We start from the raw sequence: 20,984 nt of genomic DNA on the forward strand, positions 1-20,984 counted from the left end.
AATAATTTCAATGCACTTTTCCATATATAACATCAAAACTCACACCTCTTTTCATCATATATAATACTGAATTACTGATACTACTCTTCATTCTCACCATCATCAACGATAATTCAAATCTAGATATGGCGGAGAAACAGCTCATCGTGGCGGTGGAAAGCACCGCTGCTATGGCCCCCTATTGGGATACCCTTCTCGTGGGTTATCTCGATAAGATTATCAGGTTCACCTTCTCTTTTACCTATCTCTAACCCATTTTTTCTTCAATCAAAACTCCGGTTTTTGTTGTTTGATCGAGGGTTCCAATTTGGTTATTTACCCAAATTCAGGTGTTTTTTTGTTATTATTATTATTGATTCATAATATAATTAAGTGCTGTTTTTTGAGTAAACCCTATCGTATGTGATGATACAATGCAGCTATTTTAACCTAATTGTGCTATTCACGCAGGTGTTTTGCTGGAAATAACTCAACTGGACAGGTATACGTTTTCTCTTTAATGAAAATTTACAATCTTTGGTAAAAGTGAACGAAAGTATTGCTATCTGAAGTGTCATTTCAATCTTTGCTATGTGAAAATATTGCAATATTTATGTTATTATATCATATCTGGTGAATAGTTGTTAGTTATGTTCATGGACTTTAGAGCAAAGAAGCGCAAACACATATCTATGCTAGACGCTTTTGTACACTCAACTATTTTCTATAACATTTTATATCTCTTTTGTCCAATCCTAAGTATGTGTATCTCGTGTTCTATATGTGTGCTTCATTGCTTTAGAGAAAAGCAATGGAATATTGGAAATCTGATGTGTGTGCACTGGATTTCCATTTATTTTCTCTTATCAAATTTATTCTTTTAATGTAGTTGTTTATACAGCCGTACGCCCGTACGTTGTGCATGTCTTTGGCTCCATAGATATTGAAATATGATTTATCAATTATTTACTAAAAGAAATAAGTATTTTTAGCTCATTGTTTAGAGTTGTTCAGATGGGAGAGTTTGTTTTTTTTATAAGCAAAATATTAAACCGAACATAAGATATTAAGTCAATACAAGAATTTGCAGTAGACAGTAAAGATAAAGTTATAAAAGAAGAAAACTAAATCGGTCCGAATCCAATCATATTATATTTATCTACAGGAATTGTTTAAACCATACTAGTTGATATCATATTATTTCCATCTTGCCTAATAACAGTCTTGTGGTTCATCTATTAACTTTTCCTTTCTCCTTCTTTTGCAGAAGTCTTCTGCTTCCAACATTGAGTTTGCCCTAGTCACATATAATACTCATGGATGTTATTCTGGTACAGTCTTGTGTAGTTTTCTTTTGTTGAATTATGTATAATCATGTCAGTTTAATTCTTGTATGGTTAAGGAGATTCTTTTGGAGGAGCAGCTCCTTTAGGATATGATTATGCACTTGGATTCTATTTGGTGTGACCCATGCTTTTTTTGACAGAAATGTAGAGAGATAGCTTTGCTTGATGTTTTATTTTTTAAATTTCTTAAGGATCACCTTCATGTTCTTAACTCTTTGTAATATTGTCCTAGTCTCAATGAATTTCTTCTTTTGTAAAAAAAACGGTTTGGTTGTTGTTGTATTAACAAAAATGTGGTTTTTACGAAATGTTTTTAAAACTAATGCCGCTACAGCTTTACTATGTCAGTTCATTTTTTTACACCTGGTTTGCATTCTCAAATGAACTTACATACTGAGAAAGAAAGAAAAGGAAACATGATAACATCTTCTAAATACAAAATTGAAGCAATCTGTCTCAGTGTGTTTTTTAAACTACCAAGGGTATTTATTTTCATATGATTAAGAAACTAATATTTTTCAGAATTCGTGTTGTCCCTTCCACCGGCAGGAATTAAACCTATTTGTGGTGCTTAAAATCTCAATTTTGATTGGATGCAGGTTGCCTCGTGCAACGGACTGGCTGGACAAGAGACCCTGATGTTTTCTTCCGATGGCTATCAACTATACCCTTTACTGGTGGTGGTTTTAATGATGCAGCAATTGCTGAAGGCCTTGCTGAAGCTCTTATGGTATGCAAGCTCTGTATAATTTTGTTTTAATGATGTAGTAGAGATGAGAATGTTATACGGGGTGAGTGGATATAGTAGATAAGTTAAGATTAGAAATGAATGTATTAGGGAGAAAATTGGAGTAACTCCTTTTATGGAAAAGATGGTAGAATCATACTTTACTTGGTTTGGACGTATGTGGAGATGACTGGTAGAAACCTTTGTAAGGATAGTAAAGCAAATGCTAGTCCAATTTCTAGAGGAAGAAAGAGATAAAAAAAACTATAGGTGAAATGATTAAGAAAAACTTAAAAATCAATGTTTTACCAATGAACATAATTTATGATAGATCATTATGTTATCGTTTGATCCATGTAATCAACCTCACCTAATAAGATTAAAGTTTGATTGTTGATGTAAAATACACTTATAGATGCTAAAAAATAAATTATTTTTGTTATTACTCTATCATATATGAGCCATCCTATCATATAATCTATATATTTATCCTTCTAGACCCTTGGGAGCCTTAACTGCTAGACTCTCCTTTTTTTTTAGTTGTACCTATAAGTTTTGGGAGCATGCAAGTATGTTTTAACTTCCTAGCAAAAATGGAATTGAAATAAGAAATCAGTCTCTTTTATTAGTATGCTACTTTCTTCAAACTATCTTCTTTCCCTATTGCACTCTCCCTCCCTTAAACTGCACAATTTAACTAAGTTATTTGATATCCATCTAAAATTGAGAAACTAAAGAAAATTGTGAGTTCATGAGGGTAAAAATGCATTGGTGGTGCCCAATTTCTTGGCATATTAGATAATGAAATTGCCTTTATGAATTATAACAAATGTATAACAGCCTTGATTAATAGTTTACCTTTGGGCTCAAATTTCATTCTTTGATGCTATTTTGTTGAACAAGTTACACTTTTTATCATTCCATATGCCTTCCTTTGTGTTGCTACTCATCTGAGTAATACCCAGATCTAAACACTTGTTTTGGACCACATCTTTTGATGCCATCAATGGATTTTTTTATGCATATATTCTTCCCCACGATTCAATCACAATTCTCTCATTACGGTAGAAAATTGGGAATTGGTTATCTCGATTCATGGTTCTTTCCTGAACTGGTAATGTACACTTACTTACATGAATGAGTTACAACAAATAAGAAAGAATTTTATCGTTTGTATTTCTCTTATGATGAAACAAAAATTGATTCAAACCTACAAAAAACAGTACTAGAATCGACTATGTAGAGAACTATAGAAACTCTACTGAATATACCCGAAATGTAACCGGTGTTTGATAGAGTAACGTGTACTACTACTCGTACACTATGCAGTTCACCAATCCCAGTGTCAAGCCTCCTTCATACGTTATAATAGATTTTTCTATATTAAAGTATGTGATTGTAAGTTTTATTTAGAAACTATATGGGCATCTCTTTGGCCCCAATATTGATTTTAATTCTACCCCAATGTCAAAATGCATAGATGTTTCAAAATTCTCAATGTGGAGACCCAAATCAGCAGAATCTGGACATGCAAAGCCATTGTATTCTTGTTTCTGCAAGTAATCCTTATCCGTTGCAGACACCATTTTATATACCTCTACTTCAGAACCTAAAGCAGATTGAAAGCATTGACTCTGATCCAAATAGCTGTTTATATGATGCTGAAGCTGTTGCTAAAGCATATCCTTTGGTACTCTTTCTTTTATTTATTTATAATTGCATATGATTTTTTTGAACTTGGTATGTTTTTTCGAAGTCTTTGTTGGTTTATATGGTTAATGGAATTGATCTTCTGAGTGCAGCTTTCTGTCTCTCTATCAGTCATCTGTCCAAAACAACTTCCCAAAGTTAAAGCCATCTACGATGCGGTATGGATGGCATATCATTCTTCTACTAAAATGTTAATCTCTTTTTATTTCTAGAGTAAATAACAATTATAGTCACTCATATTTTTTAACGCTATCAGTTTTATCCTTCAAAAATTTTAAATATGGATCAAATTAGATTTTTTATGGTCAAATTAGTCTCTACCAAATATTATAAAACATGCTAAAAATGACTAATTTGATCCAAATTTGGCATTTTTATGGACCATTTTAAGCTTTTTAATTTTTGAAGGACCAAACTGATAAAATTGAAAAATATAAGGTATTGAAATGAGTATTTACTCTTATTTTTTAAATTTTTTTTAAAGGTGGCATTCGAAACCTGTTCAGAGCAGCAATGTGAAATCAACTAATGATGTGTTTGATAAACTTTCAAATTTTAGCTTTGGATATTAATTGCTGAATTAGGAGTTGTAAAAATAGTAGATGTTTTGCACTTCACAGATTGCCTGAGTTTTGAATTGTTTTGTCTATTTTTCCCTTCCTTTTTTTGAATTGAGTAAGTCTACTGAAAGTAATTAATTTTTTTTCTGCTATTGAATTTTTCATTATATTGGTTGTATCACTTTGGCATTGTAGGGAAAATGTAACAGTGGAGCAGCTGATCCAGCAGTTGATGCTAAAAACAGTACTTTCCTTATTTTAATATCAGAAAGTTTCAAGGAAGCCCGTGCTGCTTTAAGTCGTTCTGGGATCGCAAGCTTGCCTTCGAACCAGAGTCCTGTTAAAGTGGATTCTGTTTCAGCTACATCAGTTATAGGAGCACCACCAACTTCCATGTCATCAGGTTGTTTATGGATTCAGTATTGAATGCCTTATCAAAGATGATTGTTTAATCATTTTCATGTAATGGTACTGCAGTAAACTAATTTTCATGCTTTATTTATATTTCATGTTTGTTCTCACTTCATGTATGCACTTATATTATTATAACTATTTTCATGGTAGCATATATGTTGCAGAACTGAATTGTTTATAAGTAATTGATCTGGAAAGACTTCTTTCGTTGTACTTCTTAACGGAAAAAAATAGGATTCATTCTTCTGCCTCTATGGAAAGTACTGCCTTGTCTGTTTGAGTGAAAAAAGTTCAAAAAAATCATTGTCAGGTAGTTGCATTAGAGCATTAGTTTGTCATCAGTTTTTTGGTGTTGATCAAGGGTATTTCCTCGCTCTATGGGTAAGGAACTAACCTTTTTTGGAGTGCATGTCCGACCATCTAAAAAAGTGTCACTCTCAGGGATCATGTTATCAGTTGATAACAAGTTTAAGTGGCTTACTTATTCTTTTGACCTTGTGCTTGAAGATACATTAAATCAACATGATTTATTTATATGGACTTTTAGGTAATGTATCTATTGCAAACTGGCAACCTATTTCTGCTGGGAATGTGGCCCCTGCTACTGTAAAAGTGGTAAACTCAAGACCCTTCAGACTACAATATTAACTTCCATCAAAGTTATAGGGGATGGTTTCACTTTTTATGATTCAATTCTTCAAATCATCCTGGATTTACATACATTTATTCTTCAGGAGCCACTTCCCGTAAGTTCCATGATAGCTGGACCTGCTTTTCCTCATAGTTCGTCAGTTTCATGTGCTACCAGTACTAATCAAGGAGTTCCAAGCTTGCAGACATCTTCTCCATCTTCTGCTTCCCAAGATAATTTTACGAGTAATGAAAATGTGCAGGAGCCTATAGTGTCAATTGTGCAGCCCATACGCCCAGTGAATCCTGCTCTTGCAAATGTGAACATTTTGAACAATCTGTCTCAAGTGCGGCAGGTAATGAACTATGCTGCCTTAAGTGGTGGAACCTCCATGGGATTCCAGTCAATGGGACAGTCTCCTGTTGCTATGCACATGTCAAACATGATATCTAGCAGGATGACATCTTCTGTACCTGTGACTCAAAATGTGTTTTCATCCGGACAGTCAGGAATAACATCAATAACTAGTTCTCGGACTCTTACTGGTCCTTTGCAGGCTGGACAAAACACAGATATTGGTTCATTAACTCCAGCTAGTTCTAATTTGTCTGGAAGTTCAAACATTGGGATTTCACAACCATTGTATAATCTGCAAGGGGATGTTAGTATGGGACAACATGTGCAAGGTATGAGCCAGGGAAACCTTTCGGGAGCCCGAACAGTGAAAAATGGAGTTAACATGAACCAAAATGTAATGAATGGTCTCGGTCCATCAGATGCCTCTTCTAGAAATGGCACAATGATTCCTACTCCAGGAGTGTCTCAACAAGCACAATTAGGCTTGCAGCCACTTGTGAACAACACAGCTAATATGACTTTGCCACAGCAAGGACCAGGTAGTATGCAATCTACACAACAATCCAAATATGTGAAGGTTTGGGAGGTATGTCCATCTCCTTATTTAGTCTATACAGAATTTCACACCTCAAAATTTGGTTTTATTGCCTTGTCCTTTTCTTTTCTAGAGTGTTTCAACTTTTTTTCATGTGGAATAATTGGATTTCATTTCATTGAGATAAAAAAACCATTTCACCATTTTTACTAGTATTGCATTTTGTTTGGCATCAACAGGACATGAGTCATTTTCTTAGCATTCACATTAGATGTAGTAAGCATCACTGCCACTTACCACTTTTCATCAATTTTAACTTAAATTTGTTTGCTTTTCAATTTGGAAAGGTTGAATTCATTTCATAGATTGCAATTTCTGTTTTTGCTTTCGGTCAGAATAGTTATATTTATGCTGTCTGTTGGTTTGTAACTATACATAAATTACTTTGAATTGTCAAATAAAATTGGAGGTGCTAGATAGCATGTAAAACGATGGCAATTTCTTCGATTTGTCTAGCAAGCTTGTGTGTCAATTCTATACATCAATAATTGAAATTATGTTCAATATTTGAAATTAATGCAGGGAAGTTTATCTGGGCTAAGACAAGGACAACCTGTATTCATCACTAAAATAGAAGTACGTTCTCAAATGCATGATGAAAATATTTTTTACTGTTTTTAATTGATTCCCGTTATGCTTTTCACTGGACCAGTTCTCAGTTGTATCTCTATATGGACTTTCTAGTGTCATTCTTAACAATGGCAATATTTGTACTTCTTTAGAAACTTGCAAGCTCTTTTATGTGTAAACCTGATCCATAATTTCTTTGTGGCAGGGTTACAGGAATTATTCTGCCTCTGAGTCGTAAGTTCAGGAAATTGTGTCAACTTTTGTTAACTGAATCTCTTCTCAGAATGTATAGAGAATACTATAAGTGGTTGAAGTTTATAACACTTTTGTCCTGGAGTTATTTTCTTTTTCGTGTTTTGCTTATTTTGATCGTTATACTTAAGTTTGAAACAAGTTAGTGACTCGACCCATATTTTTTATTTTCTCCAAAAGCTTTCGTTGGTGAATTTTCACAGGACCATTCTTTTAGAAGTGGTTACTTTTAAGAAATAACTTTGCTTTGATATTTCTTTTGTGAGGTTTTGGATTTAGATAAGGAGTGGATTTTAGAGAGTAAAGTGAGGGATTGTAGCTGTTTATGAGAAAATCAAACGTCTAGATTGTCTAAATTATCACACATGTATTGGTGGTGCAGGTGTTGTGTCATTTTGTCTTAAAAATTACTAACCTTTGGTTTTCTCGTCAATGGTTACAATCCAAGTGCACCCGTCACTTTAGAGGATCTAACATACAATTTCATTGTTTTCAGACTTGCAGCAAACTGGCCCCCTGTCATGCAAATAGTTCGACTTATACCACAAGACCACATGAATAATAGGTCAGACCTTATTTTGTGTTTCATTTTATCATGCTTATATATTTCCGTTTCTGTGTATATAGGTTGTGACATTTTCTTTAGTAGATATGCTAATTTTATAAAATTGTGACAACAGACAATATGTTGAAAAGGCAGATTTCCTAGTTTTTCGGGCTATGAATCCACATGGTTTTCTTAGTCAGCTGCATGAAAAGAAGCTAGTAAGTTATCTAGTTCAGGCTTCTTCCCCTGAAAGAATGTATAAATTTTGGTGTGATACTATGACCATCTCATCTTGTTCTAATGATATTCATATCATACTCATGCACACTTTCAAGTCTGCAATCTGCATACTTGGGGTCCGATGATTTCATTTTTATCTGGCCTTAAATTTAAATTGTATTTTCAGTGTGCAGTTATCCAATTACCATCACAGACGTTGCTACTATCTGTTTCTGACAAAGAGTGTCGCTTGATTGGAATGCTTTTACCCGGGGTAATACATTTGCTTGCATGCTTCACTATAATGTTGTGGATTGATTATATCTTGCCCACTCACTCAGATGCTTTGAATGCAAACAGGACGTGGTTGTATTTAAGCAACAATTATCGAGTCAGCAACACCAGCAGATGCAATCACAACAGCAGCATCTTCCACAATTGCAACAACAGTGTGTTCCTCATTTGCAGCAACAACAACTCTCACAGCTGCAGCAACATCTGCAACTCCAACAGCAACATCAACTTTCGCAATGGGAACAGTTTCCTCATATTCAACAACAACTGCTTTCTCAGCTGCAACATCAGCAGCTTCCGCAAATGCAACAACATCAGCAACTTCAACAACATCAACAATTCTCACAGCTTCCACAATTACAGCAACTTCAGCAACTGTCTCAGCAACAACATATGGTTGGATTCGGAATTGGTGAAGGATATGTCCAAGGGCCTGGATGGTCACAATTGGTTTCGCAGGGCCAAATTTCATCACAAGGGGCAAATGACATTGGTGAAGGGAGCTTCACGAGTTAGCTCAATTTTCATGTGATTTCCCCACAACTTAGGTTATATTTTGGAAAAGCTATTTATAATGCTCATCTTTTAGTACAGTTTTCATAATGCTCATCTCTTGGTACATTTTTCATAATGCTTTGGTATCATTGTGAACATGGGTCATAGTACACTTAGAATCCAATTGCAACTATTTATACCCGTGATAGGTCCATATAAATAGTAGTCTGGTACCGATTTCTTTAGCCATTATAAACTGAGGTTATATACATTTAGAGTACCTAAATGTTTTACTGAAGTACGATATGTACTAATTAAGTCATGTTGAAAATGTGTACATGTGCTCTGCCAAACCCCTGGGAAATCCTAGTGGTAATGATGGTTACAGAAGAGAGATCTATTTCCATCTTGCTATTGGACTTGGATATGGGTGTGATCCGGCGAGGATAGTCAATCGTCTGGGTGCTGAAGGTTTCCATGCGAGTGTAGGGTTAGAGAAAATCAAATGAGTTATGTGTTTAGAAAGAATAGCAAGCCTTCTTTCATGAGAAAGGTCCCTTTATATGCCTTGAGACATGCCTCATGTGTCATCCTCCTTCCTATCCATGCGCCTATTCTGATCATTACTGTGTTGAAGCTAGGATGACCTAATTTGACTCCTTAACCAACCGAGTCAATGGATTTTAATTTTTTTACTAAAACTATGTCATTATGAAATGGAAATGTATGTAATTATGATTCTTATTTGTTAGCTTATTAAGTAACAAAACCTCATTTATTTAAATAAGTTTTAAACATATTTGTGTGCTTTTGTTCAGATTAAAGCTTTAAGATAAGTATTGTTTGATGATGCTTTTAACTTATTTATAACATTTTGTTGTAATAAAATATTTATTGTTGTTTGTTTAATTGGATACTTTTGTAATGATAATGTTTTAAACTTGTAGTTAAAATTTATTAAATAATTTTTTAATGTAATCTGAGTCAATCAGTCGAGCTAGTTGCTTATCAGTCTAATTAGTTACAAATTAAATCAGGATCATGAGCGAGTTGATGACTGCCATAAGATTAATAACACTCACATCATATACTTAGCTATAATTTGTGCATAGATGGGTTGTGTCAAGTAGGGATGATAATGAATTGAATCAACTCAAAATTTATTTAAAACTCGATTTGATATTTAGCTCGATAAAATTAGTTTATAAACTAAACGAGACGAACTTCAACCAAAAATTAACTTCGTTAAATAAAGTTGATCTTGAGTCAAGTACGACTCGCTATGTTTATGGGTTGATGTAATTATATATATATATATATACATGTGTTCAATAATTTTATATATTGAATAAATAATCATCATTCAAGCTAATGAGTTAAACTAAATAGTTCGTCAACTCTTGATAAACCAAATAAATTTGAGCTAATAAGTTGATTGAACATTTCATGAACTTCGATTGAGCCGAATTCGAACTTTAACATAACTCATTTCAAACTCTATTTAAGTTTCGAGCCAATTAAAATCTTATTGAGATGAGCTCTAGTTTGACTCAATTCATTTACAACCTTAATATCAAGCGGGTCGAATGGGTTTTCTATGCTTGGGCTAAACCTAAACCTTACCGGAGACCATTTATCTAGCCAGTCAATTGGACACGGGTACAACCCTAATAACCGTTTGAAGTTACCTACCTAAAAAGAGCAACGTTAGTTGGAAATCCATTAATCGATGGTCATGTAATAACGAGGCTTTGCACTACTGATTGACAGCTTAAGCTTGTTGGAAGACTTTGCAACAATTCGTTTTTTCTGACGGATTTCATTTGCAGGAGAATGTGCAACTTGTTTAATTTATGAAGGGCTGTGAATTAGTATTTTAACTGAAAAGTGAAGACCCCACAAACTTGTAAGTTCTGAAGTCCATAAATTAGTATTACATTTTGTTATAAAATTTAATTAAGTACTATATTTTCTATTATATATAATACACCTTGCAATATTCTAACATGATGATAAAATATTTAAAGGATCTTATTCCATATAAAAAGACATAATCAATCAATTAATAATCACATATCCTTTGTCATAGTTTATGTGAATATGACTTTACATGTTATTCCAATTCTCTTCAAGTAGAAGTCTCCGTCATTTATTTTCGAACAAAAGCTTTTTATTCTTCAAAGATTAATTGAATAGCCTCCATCTTTTAACAATAAAAAGTGTAGTAATAATAACCATGATAGACTTCTACCGGTACCAGACCCTGTAAGGCTCAAGTGTTTAAACAATAATCTTAGAACGAAATATTTATATACTGTTAGTATAAATATTTTTACATAATCATTACATCATCCATTATTTATTTGAATTTTTTTTTAAGAATAAAAAATGATTAAATTAGAATGGTGGATAATTAAGTGAGATTTTTTTCCTCATAATCTTATGCCTATTCCTATTCAGGATTAGACGAGTGGTAATTAAAGTGCGCTTTGAAAAGAAAATTGGAGTTTTATTGATATGATGATTACTGATTAGTCATTGAAAAATTCTACTCATACTACTTTTTTCTGTTAGCCCAGTCATACTACATTACATTGAATTATTTATCAATTTCACGCATATGAATTATTAGCATGCAAGTTTAGTCCCCCACAACGCATTTATCTTGTTCTCCCACTCCTTGTTAGTTATGACTTATGAGGCACAATGTGACCCTCATTGAACCAATAATAGTCTCACTTCAAAAAAGCCTATTATCTTTAAATTTTCTAATAAAAGGTTATGACTGTATCAAAGTACATGGCATCAATATAAATCTAACTTGTCTATATTCAGATGCATGCATCATGCACGTGTCACCAACTCCAAGCCTGTTTCCCTGGTAGAATGTTTTCTTACCAATTTTTTCAGGTTTTCTTATCAAAATTTTCAGGTTTCTAATAACATTAACTTTCTTTTAACAATGCACAAAACTCTTATTTAATAGGGTCACATTAATCTAAAAAACGAATAAACATCCTGCCATAAACTTTGATGATTAACCCAGAAACAAATGGCTTCTTTTACTAGGCCATAGTCCAAAAGTGTAATGATAAAAGTTTTAGATCCCTTTCACTCACCTGAAAAACGTTCCATCATTGGTCAACTTCTAAAAATAAACATTTTTTTAAGCATGGAATCCTTAACTCAGTGGAAAACTTCAAATTTCACATTACAGTCCCCACTTATAAAGTGGGAAGTGTCTATGGTGCGTCCTAACAGCACTGATCAAATCAAATGATGCTCCTTTATAAAAATTGTTTGTCTAAGTTATCTTTTAGCAAAAGAAATCTGTGAAGAAAATGGTTACTCTTCAAGTTTTCTTCGTTGAAGGTGGTCAGAATCTGAACTAGGTACATATGAAAAATATTAGTATATATATGATTAGAAAAAACCTTAGATCAATGGCTCCTTGCAACCTTGGATGTTAGTGGGTTTACCTCACTTTGCCATATATGTCTTGAGGGCTTTGCTGTGTCAACCAAACTAGTTCATAAGCTCACCAACTTACTTAGTCTGGCTCTTATTGAGCAGCAAAAATATTACTAGTAAGGAATATAAGTACTGTCAAGTTTTATCACAATTAAAAAGAAGTTTTGATTATAGAAAAACTTTATTGTTCACAAACATCTTTATTAAAATTACTCTATAATATTTAGGGTACTATGTATAGGGATGAAAAATAAGTTAAAGAAAAGGTCCAACATTTCATCATAGATAATGCTCTAACCTAGTTGAGAGTTAATAAACTATTTATAGGATATAAACATATAACCTTCATATTATAACACAAATAATTTTACCATTGCGACAATGCTCGACATTTTGAGCAATATCTAAACCATTATTAAAATATATCAATTAAATAAAATTAACAAAAAATAACACAAGATTATTATTCTTGGAAGTGTATCAATAAGTATCAAACATGTATTGGGATAAACTACACACTCATGCTTTCCCATTTTTTGGAGTGGCTTTATAGGCCTAGGGTATAGATGTAATATGTGACATTTTATATACACCAACAGTCACATATAACTCCCAAAATCTAGGGGTCTTTACTATTTTCTCTGCTAAGCAAGTTAACCAAAATGGTCTCAGCTTCTTCTCCCCCTTCTAAGGTAACAATTTCCATGTAGTCTACTAGAAATATAATCTATATATCTACATACTCCTGGACTAGCATGTCTCTTCCAAAATTCTATTACATAACATTTCTTACTCTTATTGGATCTTCTACACTAGCAGGAAGTTCAATCAGACCAAAAATGGGTGGACAATGGCCTCCCCCGGAATGCGAAATGGTGGTACTCAACTTTCCACACTGTCACAGCCATGATAGGTGCAGGTGTTCTAAGCCTTCCCTATGCAATGGCATATCTAGGATGGTAAATACTACACAACATGTGTATTTAGTGCATAACTATAAGGCTTTTTAAGTTTTAACTTTTAACCCTCCACAATTGGCAACTTGAGCAATATGTAACTGAAAGTTAACTAACTCTCTTTTGTTATTTTATTAAGGGGTCCAGGGACTTTGATGTTGTTATTATCTTGGTGCCTGACCTTAAACACAATGTGGCAAATGATCCAACTCCATGAGTGTGTTCCTGGAACTCGATTCGATCGATATATCGATCTTGGTAGACATGCTTTTGGACCAAAACTAGGACCATGGATAGTGCTGCCTCAGCAACTAATTGTCCAAGTTGGGTGTGATATTGTGTATATGGTCACTGGAGGGAAATGCCTAAAGAAGTTCATGGAGATTGCATGCACCAATTGCACACCAATCAAGCAATCTTACTGGATTCTAATGTTTGGTGCAATCCATTTCTTTTTGTCTCAGCTTCCTAATTTCAATTCTGTTGCTGGTGTTTCTTTAGCTGCAGCTGTTATGTCATTATGGTACTTCTTGATCCCCACATGTGTAAACTTTTCTTCAACACTTGCTTTTGAACTTTGGTTAATATTTTATATAAGGTCCTAGTGCTTGCTGAGCTAGCCTGCAATTTTATTATCACTAAAAAGAAGACCTTGGGGAAAGATATAATTTGGACTCTTATCTAAATAATTTACCATTAGAAAAGCATAAAGACCTTACTCAGAAACTCAGGATTTGATGAAAAGGCTAAATTTAGGTAGACAAATATCAATTATTTTACCATTTTGATTATATTGGTGGAGGAGCAGAGTCATGTTACCTTTAAAACTCAGCATGTAGACAATAGCCTACTTTTGGAAAACATTTTGTGCTTGAACATGAACTGAATTAATTAAAGTACTAAAATAGATTATAGAATTATATTGTGCTCATTGTTTTCTGTGAATCCAGTTGCACCCATTTAAGTTGGAATTCAACACTCACAAGCCCTCCTACCATAGTTTAATCAGGCTAGTGACATTATATATTTCCTGATTATATATAGTTCCAAATTGTACTATTTCTAGTAAGCAATTATATTAACATGAAAAATTCTTAAAGTAATTAAAAACATATATAGACTAAAAAGTATCTAAAAATGTGGAAGCATGGAACATATTTGATATCAATACAATAACTATCTTGAAGTATCAGTGTTACATAGACAACCCAATCACCCACCACTTCCCTAGCATTAACTACAGATAATCTGTCTTTTTTTTTTACCATTCTGGATTTTTGATATAAGTACAAACAAGAACATGGAGTAAAAAGAAAATGGTAAAAAGTGATTAATTGTTTCAGAAACATTGCCTTACTCTCATGATGTTCTGATTGCAGCTATTCAACAATCTCATGGGGTGCATGTTTGGCTAGAGGCAGGGTTGACAATGTTAGCTATGCATACAAGAAAACCACAACAAGTGACTTAATGTTCAGAGTATTCAATGCATTAGGTGACATTTCATTTGCATTTGCTGGCCATGCAGTGGTCCTTGAAATTCAAGCAACTATTCCATCAACCCCTCAGAAACCTTCTAAGGTATCTATGTGGAAAGGTGCTGTTGGTGCCTATTTCATCAATGCTATATGCTATTTCCCTGTTGCACTTATTGGATATTGGACCTTTGGAAGAGATGTTCCAGATAATGTGCTTCTTGCACTTGAGAAACCTGCATGGCTCATTGCCTCAGCTAACTTAATGGTTTTTGTTCATGTTGTTGGTAGCTACCAGGTATGACCATAAAACATAAGAAATGCTACCCTTAAATATAATTTTTTGACTTCATTAATGGGGAAAATATGAAATTCAGGTTTATGCTATGCCTGTTTTTGACTTGATTGAGAAGATGATGATCAAAAGATTGAATTTCCCAACAGGACTAGCACTAAGACTTGTTGCTAGAACTTCTTATGTAGGTGAGTGCGAAACATTTTACTTATAATAGAGTAAAGGGGTATGATATTTTTCTTTCCTTGAAAACTTTGAAGTTACCTGAGCTTGTTAAAATGTAACAGCTTTTACATTATTTGTTGGAGTTACGTTCCCTTTCTTTGGTGATCTTCTTGGGTTCTTTGGTGGATTTGGCTTTGCCCCCACTTCATATTTTGTAAGCCTCTAACAGTTTCTTCATGCTTATATTGAATTGTCTCAAAAGCCTAGAAAATCAATAATCAAGTTTGTCAATTGTTTTCAGCTTCCTAGTGTAATGTGGCTAATAATCAAGAAGCCAAAGAGATTCAGCATCAATTGGTTCATCAATTGGGTAATGATCAATAATTTACATTAGCAACTTTTTCCTTTGAAATGCATCAATTGAACAGTCTTTTTGTAATTATTTATTGAGAAAAGATGAATACATTGATAGTGTATAAGTTTTTATACACTGTTGTTACATCATCCATCATTCATTTTCAATATTCTTGAAAAAAATCCAAAGAAAAGATGAAACAGAGTGTGTATAAATCTTTACAATATCAGTGCATAAATATTTCACTCTTGTATATCTTGGAACTGACCCTCAATATGGTTGTTTTTCAGGCTTCAATATCCATTGGAGTGTGCATTATGTTGGCATCCACAGTTGGTGGCTTGAGGAATATTGTGACTGATGCCTCTACTTATAGTTTCTATACATAAACCATGTGATAATATTGCAAGAATATGACAATTGTAATTAATCCTGTTAATTAGACTTGACTACTTATGATAAAGTTAATAATGTCCTTGTTCCTTTGAACAACAACCATTTTTCTAGTTTGTTTTATCTGATTGCCAAGGCTATCCTATTGCTAGAAAAAACTGCTTTTGTAATTCTATTCCTAGTGGTTTATAATTTATGTAACAGAGATGGAGTGGATAAACATATCCTAACAAAACCAAAAAAAGATTAAAGCCTGATACAATAATAATTAAATAAATAATCATCATATTTTTTATTAATCACAACCCTAATTGAGGATTAACACACAAACTCAACATAATAAATTATTATATTTTTTATAAAGTCTAACAAAAAATTTAAACAAGTTCATTGTGATTCACATTTAAAATTATAAATTTCATCTATATTTTTCTTCACTTCTATCATTTTAAGTTTTACTCTTTTACTTATATTTAAAAATATGTGATTAGCATTCACTTAGTTTAATCGAATTTTATCTAATCTGACAGAATATTCAAATCAAAATAGATTGAGATAATTTAAGAGACAAAAGGGAAAAACAACATAAAGGAAAATTCCATCAACAAAAACCTAGATTTCTACTACTAAAAAATCTCTAAGAAGATTTTGATATATTTCAATGGAATTAACATTATTATAATGGAAGAATATAGTCCACAAACATTATAAATATTGAAAACTAAATTGATATATTTTTTATATTTTGTTAGATGACTAAATCAATTATTTTCTTTTATTTTTAAAGGGGAACCAAATAAAATGGAGAAAGTAAAGCAGTCCAAACCCAACCCAAGCAAGGAAGAGTAGTGTGAGTAATAATGGATCGAGAATGGGGTTCAAAGCCTGGGAGCGGTGGCGCCGCCACCGCCCAGAACGAAGCCATCGACCGTCGAGAGCGTCTCCGGCGTCTAGCCCTGGAGACCATTGATCTCGCGAAAGATCCCTATTTCATGCGCAATCATCTTGGAAGGTAGCTATTTACTCTTTCTATCTTCTCTTAATCTTTCTGCTTCCATCGATTAATCACTGTTTAATTCAATTGCATATAGCTATGAATGCAAGCTTTGTCTGACACTGCATAACAATGAGGGAAACTACTTGGCTCACACTCAGGGAAAGCGTCATCAGACTAATTTGGCGAAGCGTGCTGCTCGTGAGGCCAAAGATGCACCAGCTAATCCTCAACCTCACAAGCGCAATGTATCTGTTCGCAGGACAGGTTTGTTTCTCTCTTTCAATAGTTTTGTAACTGGTTTTGTGTTAATTGGAAGTTGTTTGGTTAAACCTTTGAAATTTGGAATGATATATGAACCATTCTATATCGATTATAACAATAATTTGGACATAAAGAGGTTTGTATCTTTTCGTATTTAGGGCTTTTTCGGTAATCAACTTAACTAAATGGTGTGTTTAATATTTTATTTTAAGAAAAATTCTTTAAGATCTTATTTTCATAAGCATGTTTGAAATAAATTAAACAGTGATTTTAAGAAGATTATAAGCTGTTTTCATAAGTTGTAAGCCTAAAAAGCTCCTTATAAGAAGCTCTTGCAAATGTCTAAGTTGAGAGAGGTGTAGGCTCTCATGTGAAATATTAATTTTCAAATGGCGTGTAGCATCATCTCAGTCAGTCATATTGTTTATCTGCATTGTAAAATTTTAATTAAAATATTAAATGAGCCCAACAGTTTTATCTCTCATGGGAAACACTAATGACAATTGTGATGTGAAAGTGATGCAGGTTATTTGTTCATATTGCATTTCAAACAAATGATTTATTTATTTATTTTTGATGTTGGGTGCTTGGATTACTTGATAATGAATTGCTTGATGAATTAGGATTTTCTTTATAGCTCTGCTTGCTTGATGGTATTGTTTTGTGTTAATTAATGTGGAAGCCTCTTCATATTATAACAATTGTCTATGAAAAAGAAGAGGTTACTACTAATTCGACTTTAACTTCAAGTTTTGAATAAGATGTGTTTGAAATTATAGGCAAAAGATATAAGGAACAGATAATATGGCTCAAAATAATTGTGTGATTTTAACAGTGTATGAGAAATGATATAAAAACATCAACCTAAAATACTTATTTTTTATTACCAGTGTTCTACATGCTGTACTAGACTACTAGTATAGTAATAGAATACAAGCTATGCTCAGTTTATTAACACTCCTACAATAGGACTCCTAACTCAATTGGAGTTTAAAAAAGGATATTAATATTTTAACATTCCCCCAAATTAATTCTTACTAATCTTCCAGTCCAGCCATTACACTTGACAAAGAAAATAACTTGAAGATATAATGTGATCTATAAACTGTTCTAAAAGACATCTTAAACACTGCTGGAGAGACGATACAGAAAAATGGGCAGTGCTTGGAAAGATGAAAACTAACATTGGCAAGTACGATGGTTAGAAGGATGGACAATCTCAAGTGTCCTCGCCTCCTCGGTATGTTGGGTCCTTGGAGAAATGGTTCTGCCCTTAGGATCTGCATCACTTTGACACTTTCTCGTTATTAATTAAGAGTTTATGGCTTTTGTAAAGATGCTAAAATTCTGTGGCAGTGTGCTTATTTTGCTGTTATGTGGTGCTATTGGCTAGAAGGAATGCTAGAATCTTTAGGAGAACTTATATGTCTTTAGATAATGTTTGGAATAGGGTTATTTTTAAGCTTGTTTGTGGTGTTCTGCCATTTGTCTATTTAGAGGCATTACTTTGTTAGACATACAAAGATATTGGCATGCCTTTTTAGATCTATTAGCTTCTAGGTGTTTCTTTTGTTGTCTTCTTATCAGGATACATTATCTACTTAACTTCTCTTCCTCTTTACTAAAGTTTTATTTTTCTAATAAAAAAGTTTTGGCTGTATATTATATGGGGCATGTAATCATACACAAAAAGGCTTTGACTTATCCAAATTCATCATAAACAACATGTGGAAACCTCAAGGAGGAAAAGAACCTCAAATTTGAACCCAGGAAGACCCAAAAACCTTGGATGACGTATCTGAAATATGAAATGCTGAATAATTTACATTCTATGTCCAAAATAGTAGAATGCGTCTCTATTTTCTACTTCATTGAGTTTAATCACCTGAATCCATTAACAATGTCTTAGTCATGATTCATGAATTCTGGTGATCAATTTTTTTTGCTCTATTGTACTCCGAATAAGATGCTGGTTTTGTACCCCAAACAAATATAAGATGCAAATGATTATTTTACTTTTTTGTTGCTTTAAGCATAAATAAAAATAAAAAATTTAATTCATAAATATTCTGTGTTGCCAGTCAAAATTGGTCGGCCTGGGTATCGTGTGACTAAGCAATATGATCCAGAGACAAAGCAAAGATCTCTTCTATTCCAGGTTTTCTTTTGCGTTGTCTTCTTCGCTTGCTCAGTTTTCCTTCCCCCATGACACTGTCAATTTGTATTCTTTTAACATTATATGATAATATAGCATTATATATGATATTTCATTTTTGTTTCATTTTCTATTAATATAGATTGAATATCCTGAGATTGAAGACCTCTCAAAGCCAAGGCACCGATTTATGTCTTCTTATGAGCAGGTGAACTCTGATTTTACTGGCTTACCTCTCCCTCTCTTTGTTATGAAGTCAAAGTTGCACCACATATATTTGTTGTCGTTAATCATTATAGCCATATTTTAATATTTCTGTTTTTCTTTCTGGTCACATTTTTTTTCCGGACAGAGGGTGCAACCATTTGATAAAAGTTACCAGTATCTTTTATTTGCAGCTGAACCATATGAAATTGTTGCTTTCAAGGTAAATTATTGCTTTTGTATATTCTTCTAGTTTTTATGGTTTTTATCTTGATTCCTTATGTTTTGATTTGTAGAAATTTACTGTCTGTGCTGATTAATCTATATTTTTAGGTTCCTAGCACAGAGATTGATAAGTCCACTCCAAAATTCTTCTCGCACTGGGACCCAGACTCAAAGATGTTCACAGTTAGTACATTTACTCCCCTTTAATCTTTCATGTGTGTGATGTAAAAGCTGATCAATGCAAGTACATGTTTTTTGTGATTGGGAATAAGTTGATATGTGCTTAATCCAAGTAAAAACAAAAAAGGTTCTTTCAAAAGAGAAACAAATATGATCAGAGAACTATGAAATATAAATTAATGTGCCTCATTTTGTTTGCATAGTGTGCACTATTGATATTTAATTTCCCCCGTCACTGATGATACACCTTCTACTTGTGTGCAGCTTCAGTTGTATTTTAAAACCAAGCCACCAGAGGCAAACAAACCACAGCCTCCCACCATAGCCAATGGCACAGAAGCACCTGGTGTTCCGCCAAGGCCTTTGGCCCCACCACCCCAAGCTCCACCACCACCACCTCCACAAGGGCTTCCTCCTGGTGCACCTATGGGAAATCCTCCCAGAGCTCCTCCACCTCCGATGTCGGGATCATTTCCACCTCCGCCTCCAATGGCAGCAAATGGTCCTAGACCAGCACCTCCTGGTGGAATGCCATCTATCCCACCCCCACCCCCCTCAGCAGCCAGTTTCAACATGGGTAACAGGCCTCCATCAATGCCTCCTCCTCCACAAGGTTTTCCGGGCCAACAAATGCAGGGTCACGGTGTTCGCCCGCCTCCACCACCCCCTAACATGGGTCAATAGGTCCTCAGGCCTTGGGGATGTATGCTGACCATCATTAAAAGCGGTAAACAATTGTAGCAGGGTGTCCATTGACGTTAAGGACCACCAGCTTTGTTATGTTAAAGAGGGCTATGTTTCTTAAGCAATACATCAAATTATATGTGCACTTTTCATTGTGCCTCTTTTTAAATTACAAATTAAGATGCTTCAATATTAGGCCATTTGATTTTATTATCTGTGCCTTTCGAGTGTTGACCATGTTCCTCATAATGAGTGTTTCAAATCTTTTTACATCATTGGAAAATTTTATTTTAATTTGTGAGAGTGCCGTTTCTGCTTGATCAGGTCACTTTCTTGTACTATCACTGGAGACATAAATAGTGTTTTGAATTATTTGTGCTTTAAGAGTATATCTATTGTTTTGAATGGAATAATAATATTTTGTAGTATTTTATTTTAAAGGATAATTTAAAAATCATAAATATATATTTTT

At 33.7% G+C, this 20,984-nt stretch overlaps 3 protein-coding genes across 3 annotated transcripts; all 3 read left to right on the plus strand.

The window, feature by feature from the left end:
* On the plus strand, nucleotides 91-9,358 carry LOC109360935 (mediator of RNA polymerase II transcription subunit 25-like). Its single transcript, XM_019606162.1, has 15 exons — nucleotides 91-223; nucleotides 451-481; nucleotides 1,247-1,310; nucleotides 1,925-2,055; nucleotides 3,533-3,742; nucleotides 3,855-3,920; nucleotides 4,518-4,725; nucleotides 5,284-5,351; nucleotides 5,471-6,310; nucleotides 6,842-6,895; nucleotides 7,095-7,123; nucleotides 7,638-7,706; nucleotides 7,822-7,906; nucleotides 8,095-8,181; nucleotides 8,268-9,358. Exons 1-15 carry the CDS (start codon nucleotides 126-128, stop codon nucleotides 8,715-8,717), a joined length of 2,490 nt encoding a protein of 829 aa, XP_019461707.1. The 5' UTR covers nucleotides 91-125; the 3' UTR covers nucleotides 8,718-9,358.
* On the plus strand, nucleotides 12,772-15,909 carry LOC109360936 (lysine histidine transporter-like 6). Its single transcript, XM_019606163.1, has 8 exons — nucleotides 12,772-12,859; nucleotides 12,987-13,126; nucleotides 13,263-13,646; nucleotides 14,503-14,896; nucleotides 14,976-15,081; nucleotides 15,181-15,272; nucleotides 15,360-15,428; nucleotides 15,704-15,909. Exons 1-8 carry the CDS (start codon nucleotides 12,830-12,832, stop codon nucleotides 15,800-15,802), a joined length of 1,314 nt encoding a protein of 437 aa, XP_019461708.1. The 5' UTR covers nucleotides 12,772-12,829; the 3' UTR covers nucleotides 15,803-15,909.
* On the plus strand, nucleotides 16,638-20,721 carry LOC109360937 (splicing factor 3A subunit 2-like). The gene is made up of 7 exons (XM_019606164.1): nucleotides 16,638-16,818; nucleotides 16,898-17,067; nucleotides 19,146-19,222; nucleotides 19,362-19,427; nucleotides 19,572-19,646; nucleotides 19,757-19,831; nucleotides 20,093-20,721. Exons 1-7 carry the CDS (start codon nucleotides 16,667-16,669, stop codon nucleotides 20,510-20,512), a joined length of 1,035 nt encoding a protein of 344 aa, XP_019461709.1. The 5' UTR covers nucleotides 16,638-16,666; the 3' UTR covers nucleotides 20,513-20,721.

Source organism: Lupinus angustifolius, chromosome LG11 (assembly GCF_001865875.1).
Source record: "Lupinus angustifolius cultivar Tanjil chromosome LG11, LupAngTanjil_v1.0, whole genome shotgun sequence".
In the NCBI taxonomy this organism is placed as follows: Eukaryota; Viridiplantae; Streptophyta; class Magnoliopsida; order Fabales; family Fabaceae; genus Lupinus; species Lupinus angustifolius.

Bases quoted from the DNA above. Each gene is read 5' to 3' on its own strand.
- LOC109360935 (XM_019606162.1), top strand. From the start codon at position 126: ATGGCGGAGAAACAGCTCATCGTGGCGGTGGAAAGCACCGCTGCTATG. The intron at 482-1,246 runs GTATACGTTTTC...CTTCTTTTGCAG, and splicing joins GAAATAACTCAACTGGACAG to AAGTCTTCTGCTTCCAACAT. The intron at 3,743-3,854 runs GTACTCTTTCTT...TTCTGAGTGCAG, and splicing joins TTGCTAAAGCATATCCTTTG to CTTTCTGTCTCTCTATCAGT.
- LOC109360936 (XM_019606163.1), top strand. From the start codon at position 12,830: ATGGTCTCAGCTTCTTCTCCCCCTTCTAAG. The intron at 13,647-14,502 runs GTACTTCTTGAT...TTCTGATTGCAG, and splicing joins GCAGCTGTTATGTCATTATG to CTATTCAACAATCTCATGGG. The intron at 15,082-15,180 runs GTGAGTGCGAAA...AAAATGTAACAG, and splicing joins TGCTAGAACTTCTTATGTAG to CTTTTACATTATTTGTTGGA.
- LOC109360937 (XM_019606164.1), top strand. From the start codon at position 16,667: ATGGATCGAGAATGGGGTTCAAAGCCTGGGAGCGGTGGCGCCGCCACC. The intron at 16,819-16,897 runs GTAGCTATTTAC...AATTGCATATAG, and splicing joins ATGCGCAATCATCTTGGAAG to CTATGAATGCAAGCTTTGTC. The intron at 19,647-19,756 runs GTAAATTATTGC...CTATATTTTTAG, and splicing joins ATGAAATTGTTGCTTTCAAG to GTTCCTAGCACAGAGATTGA.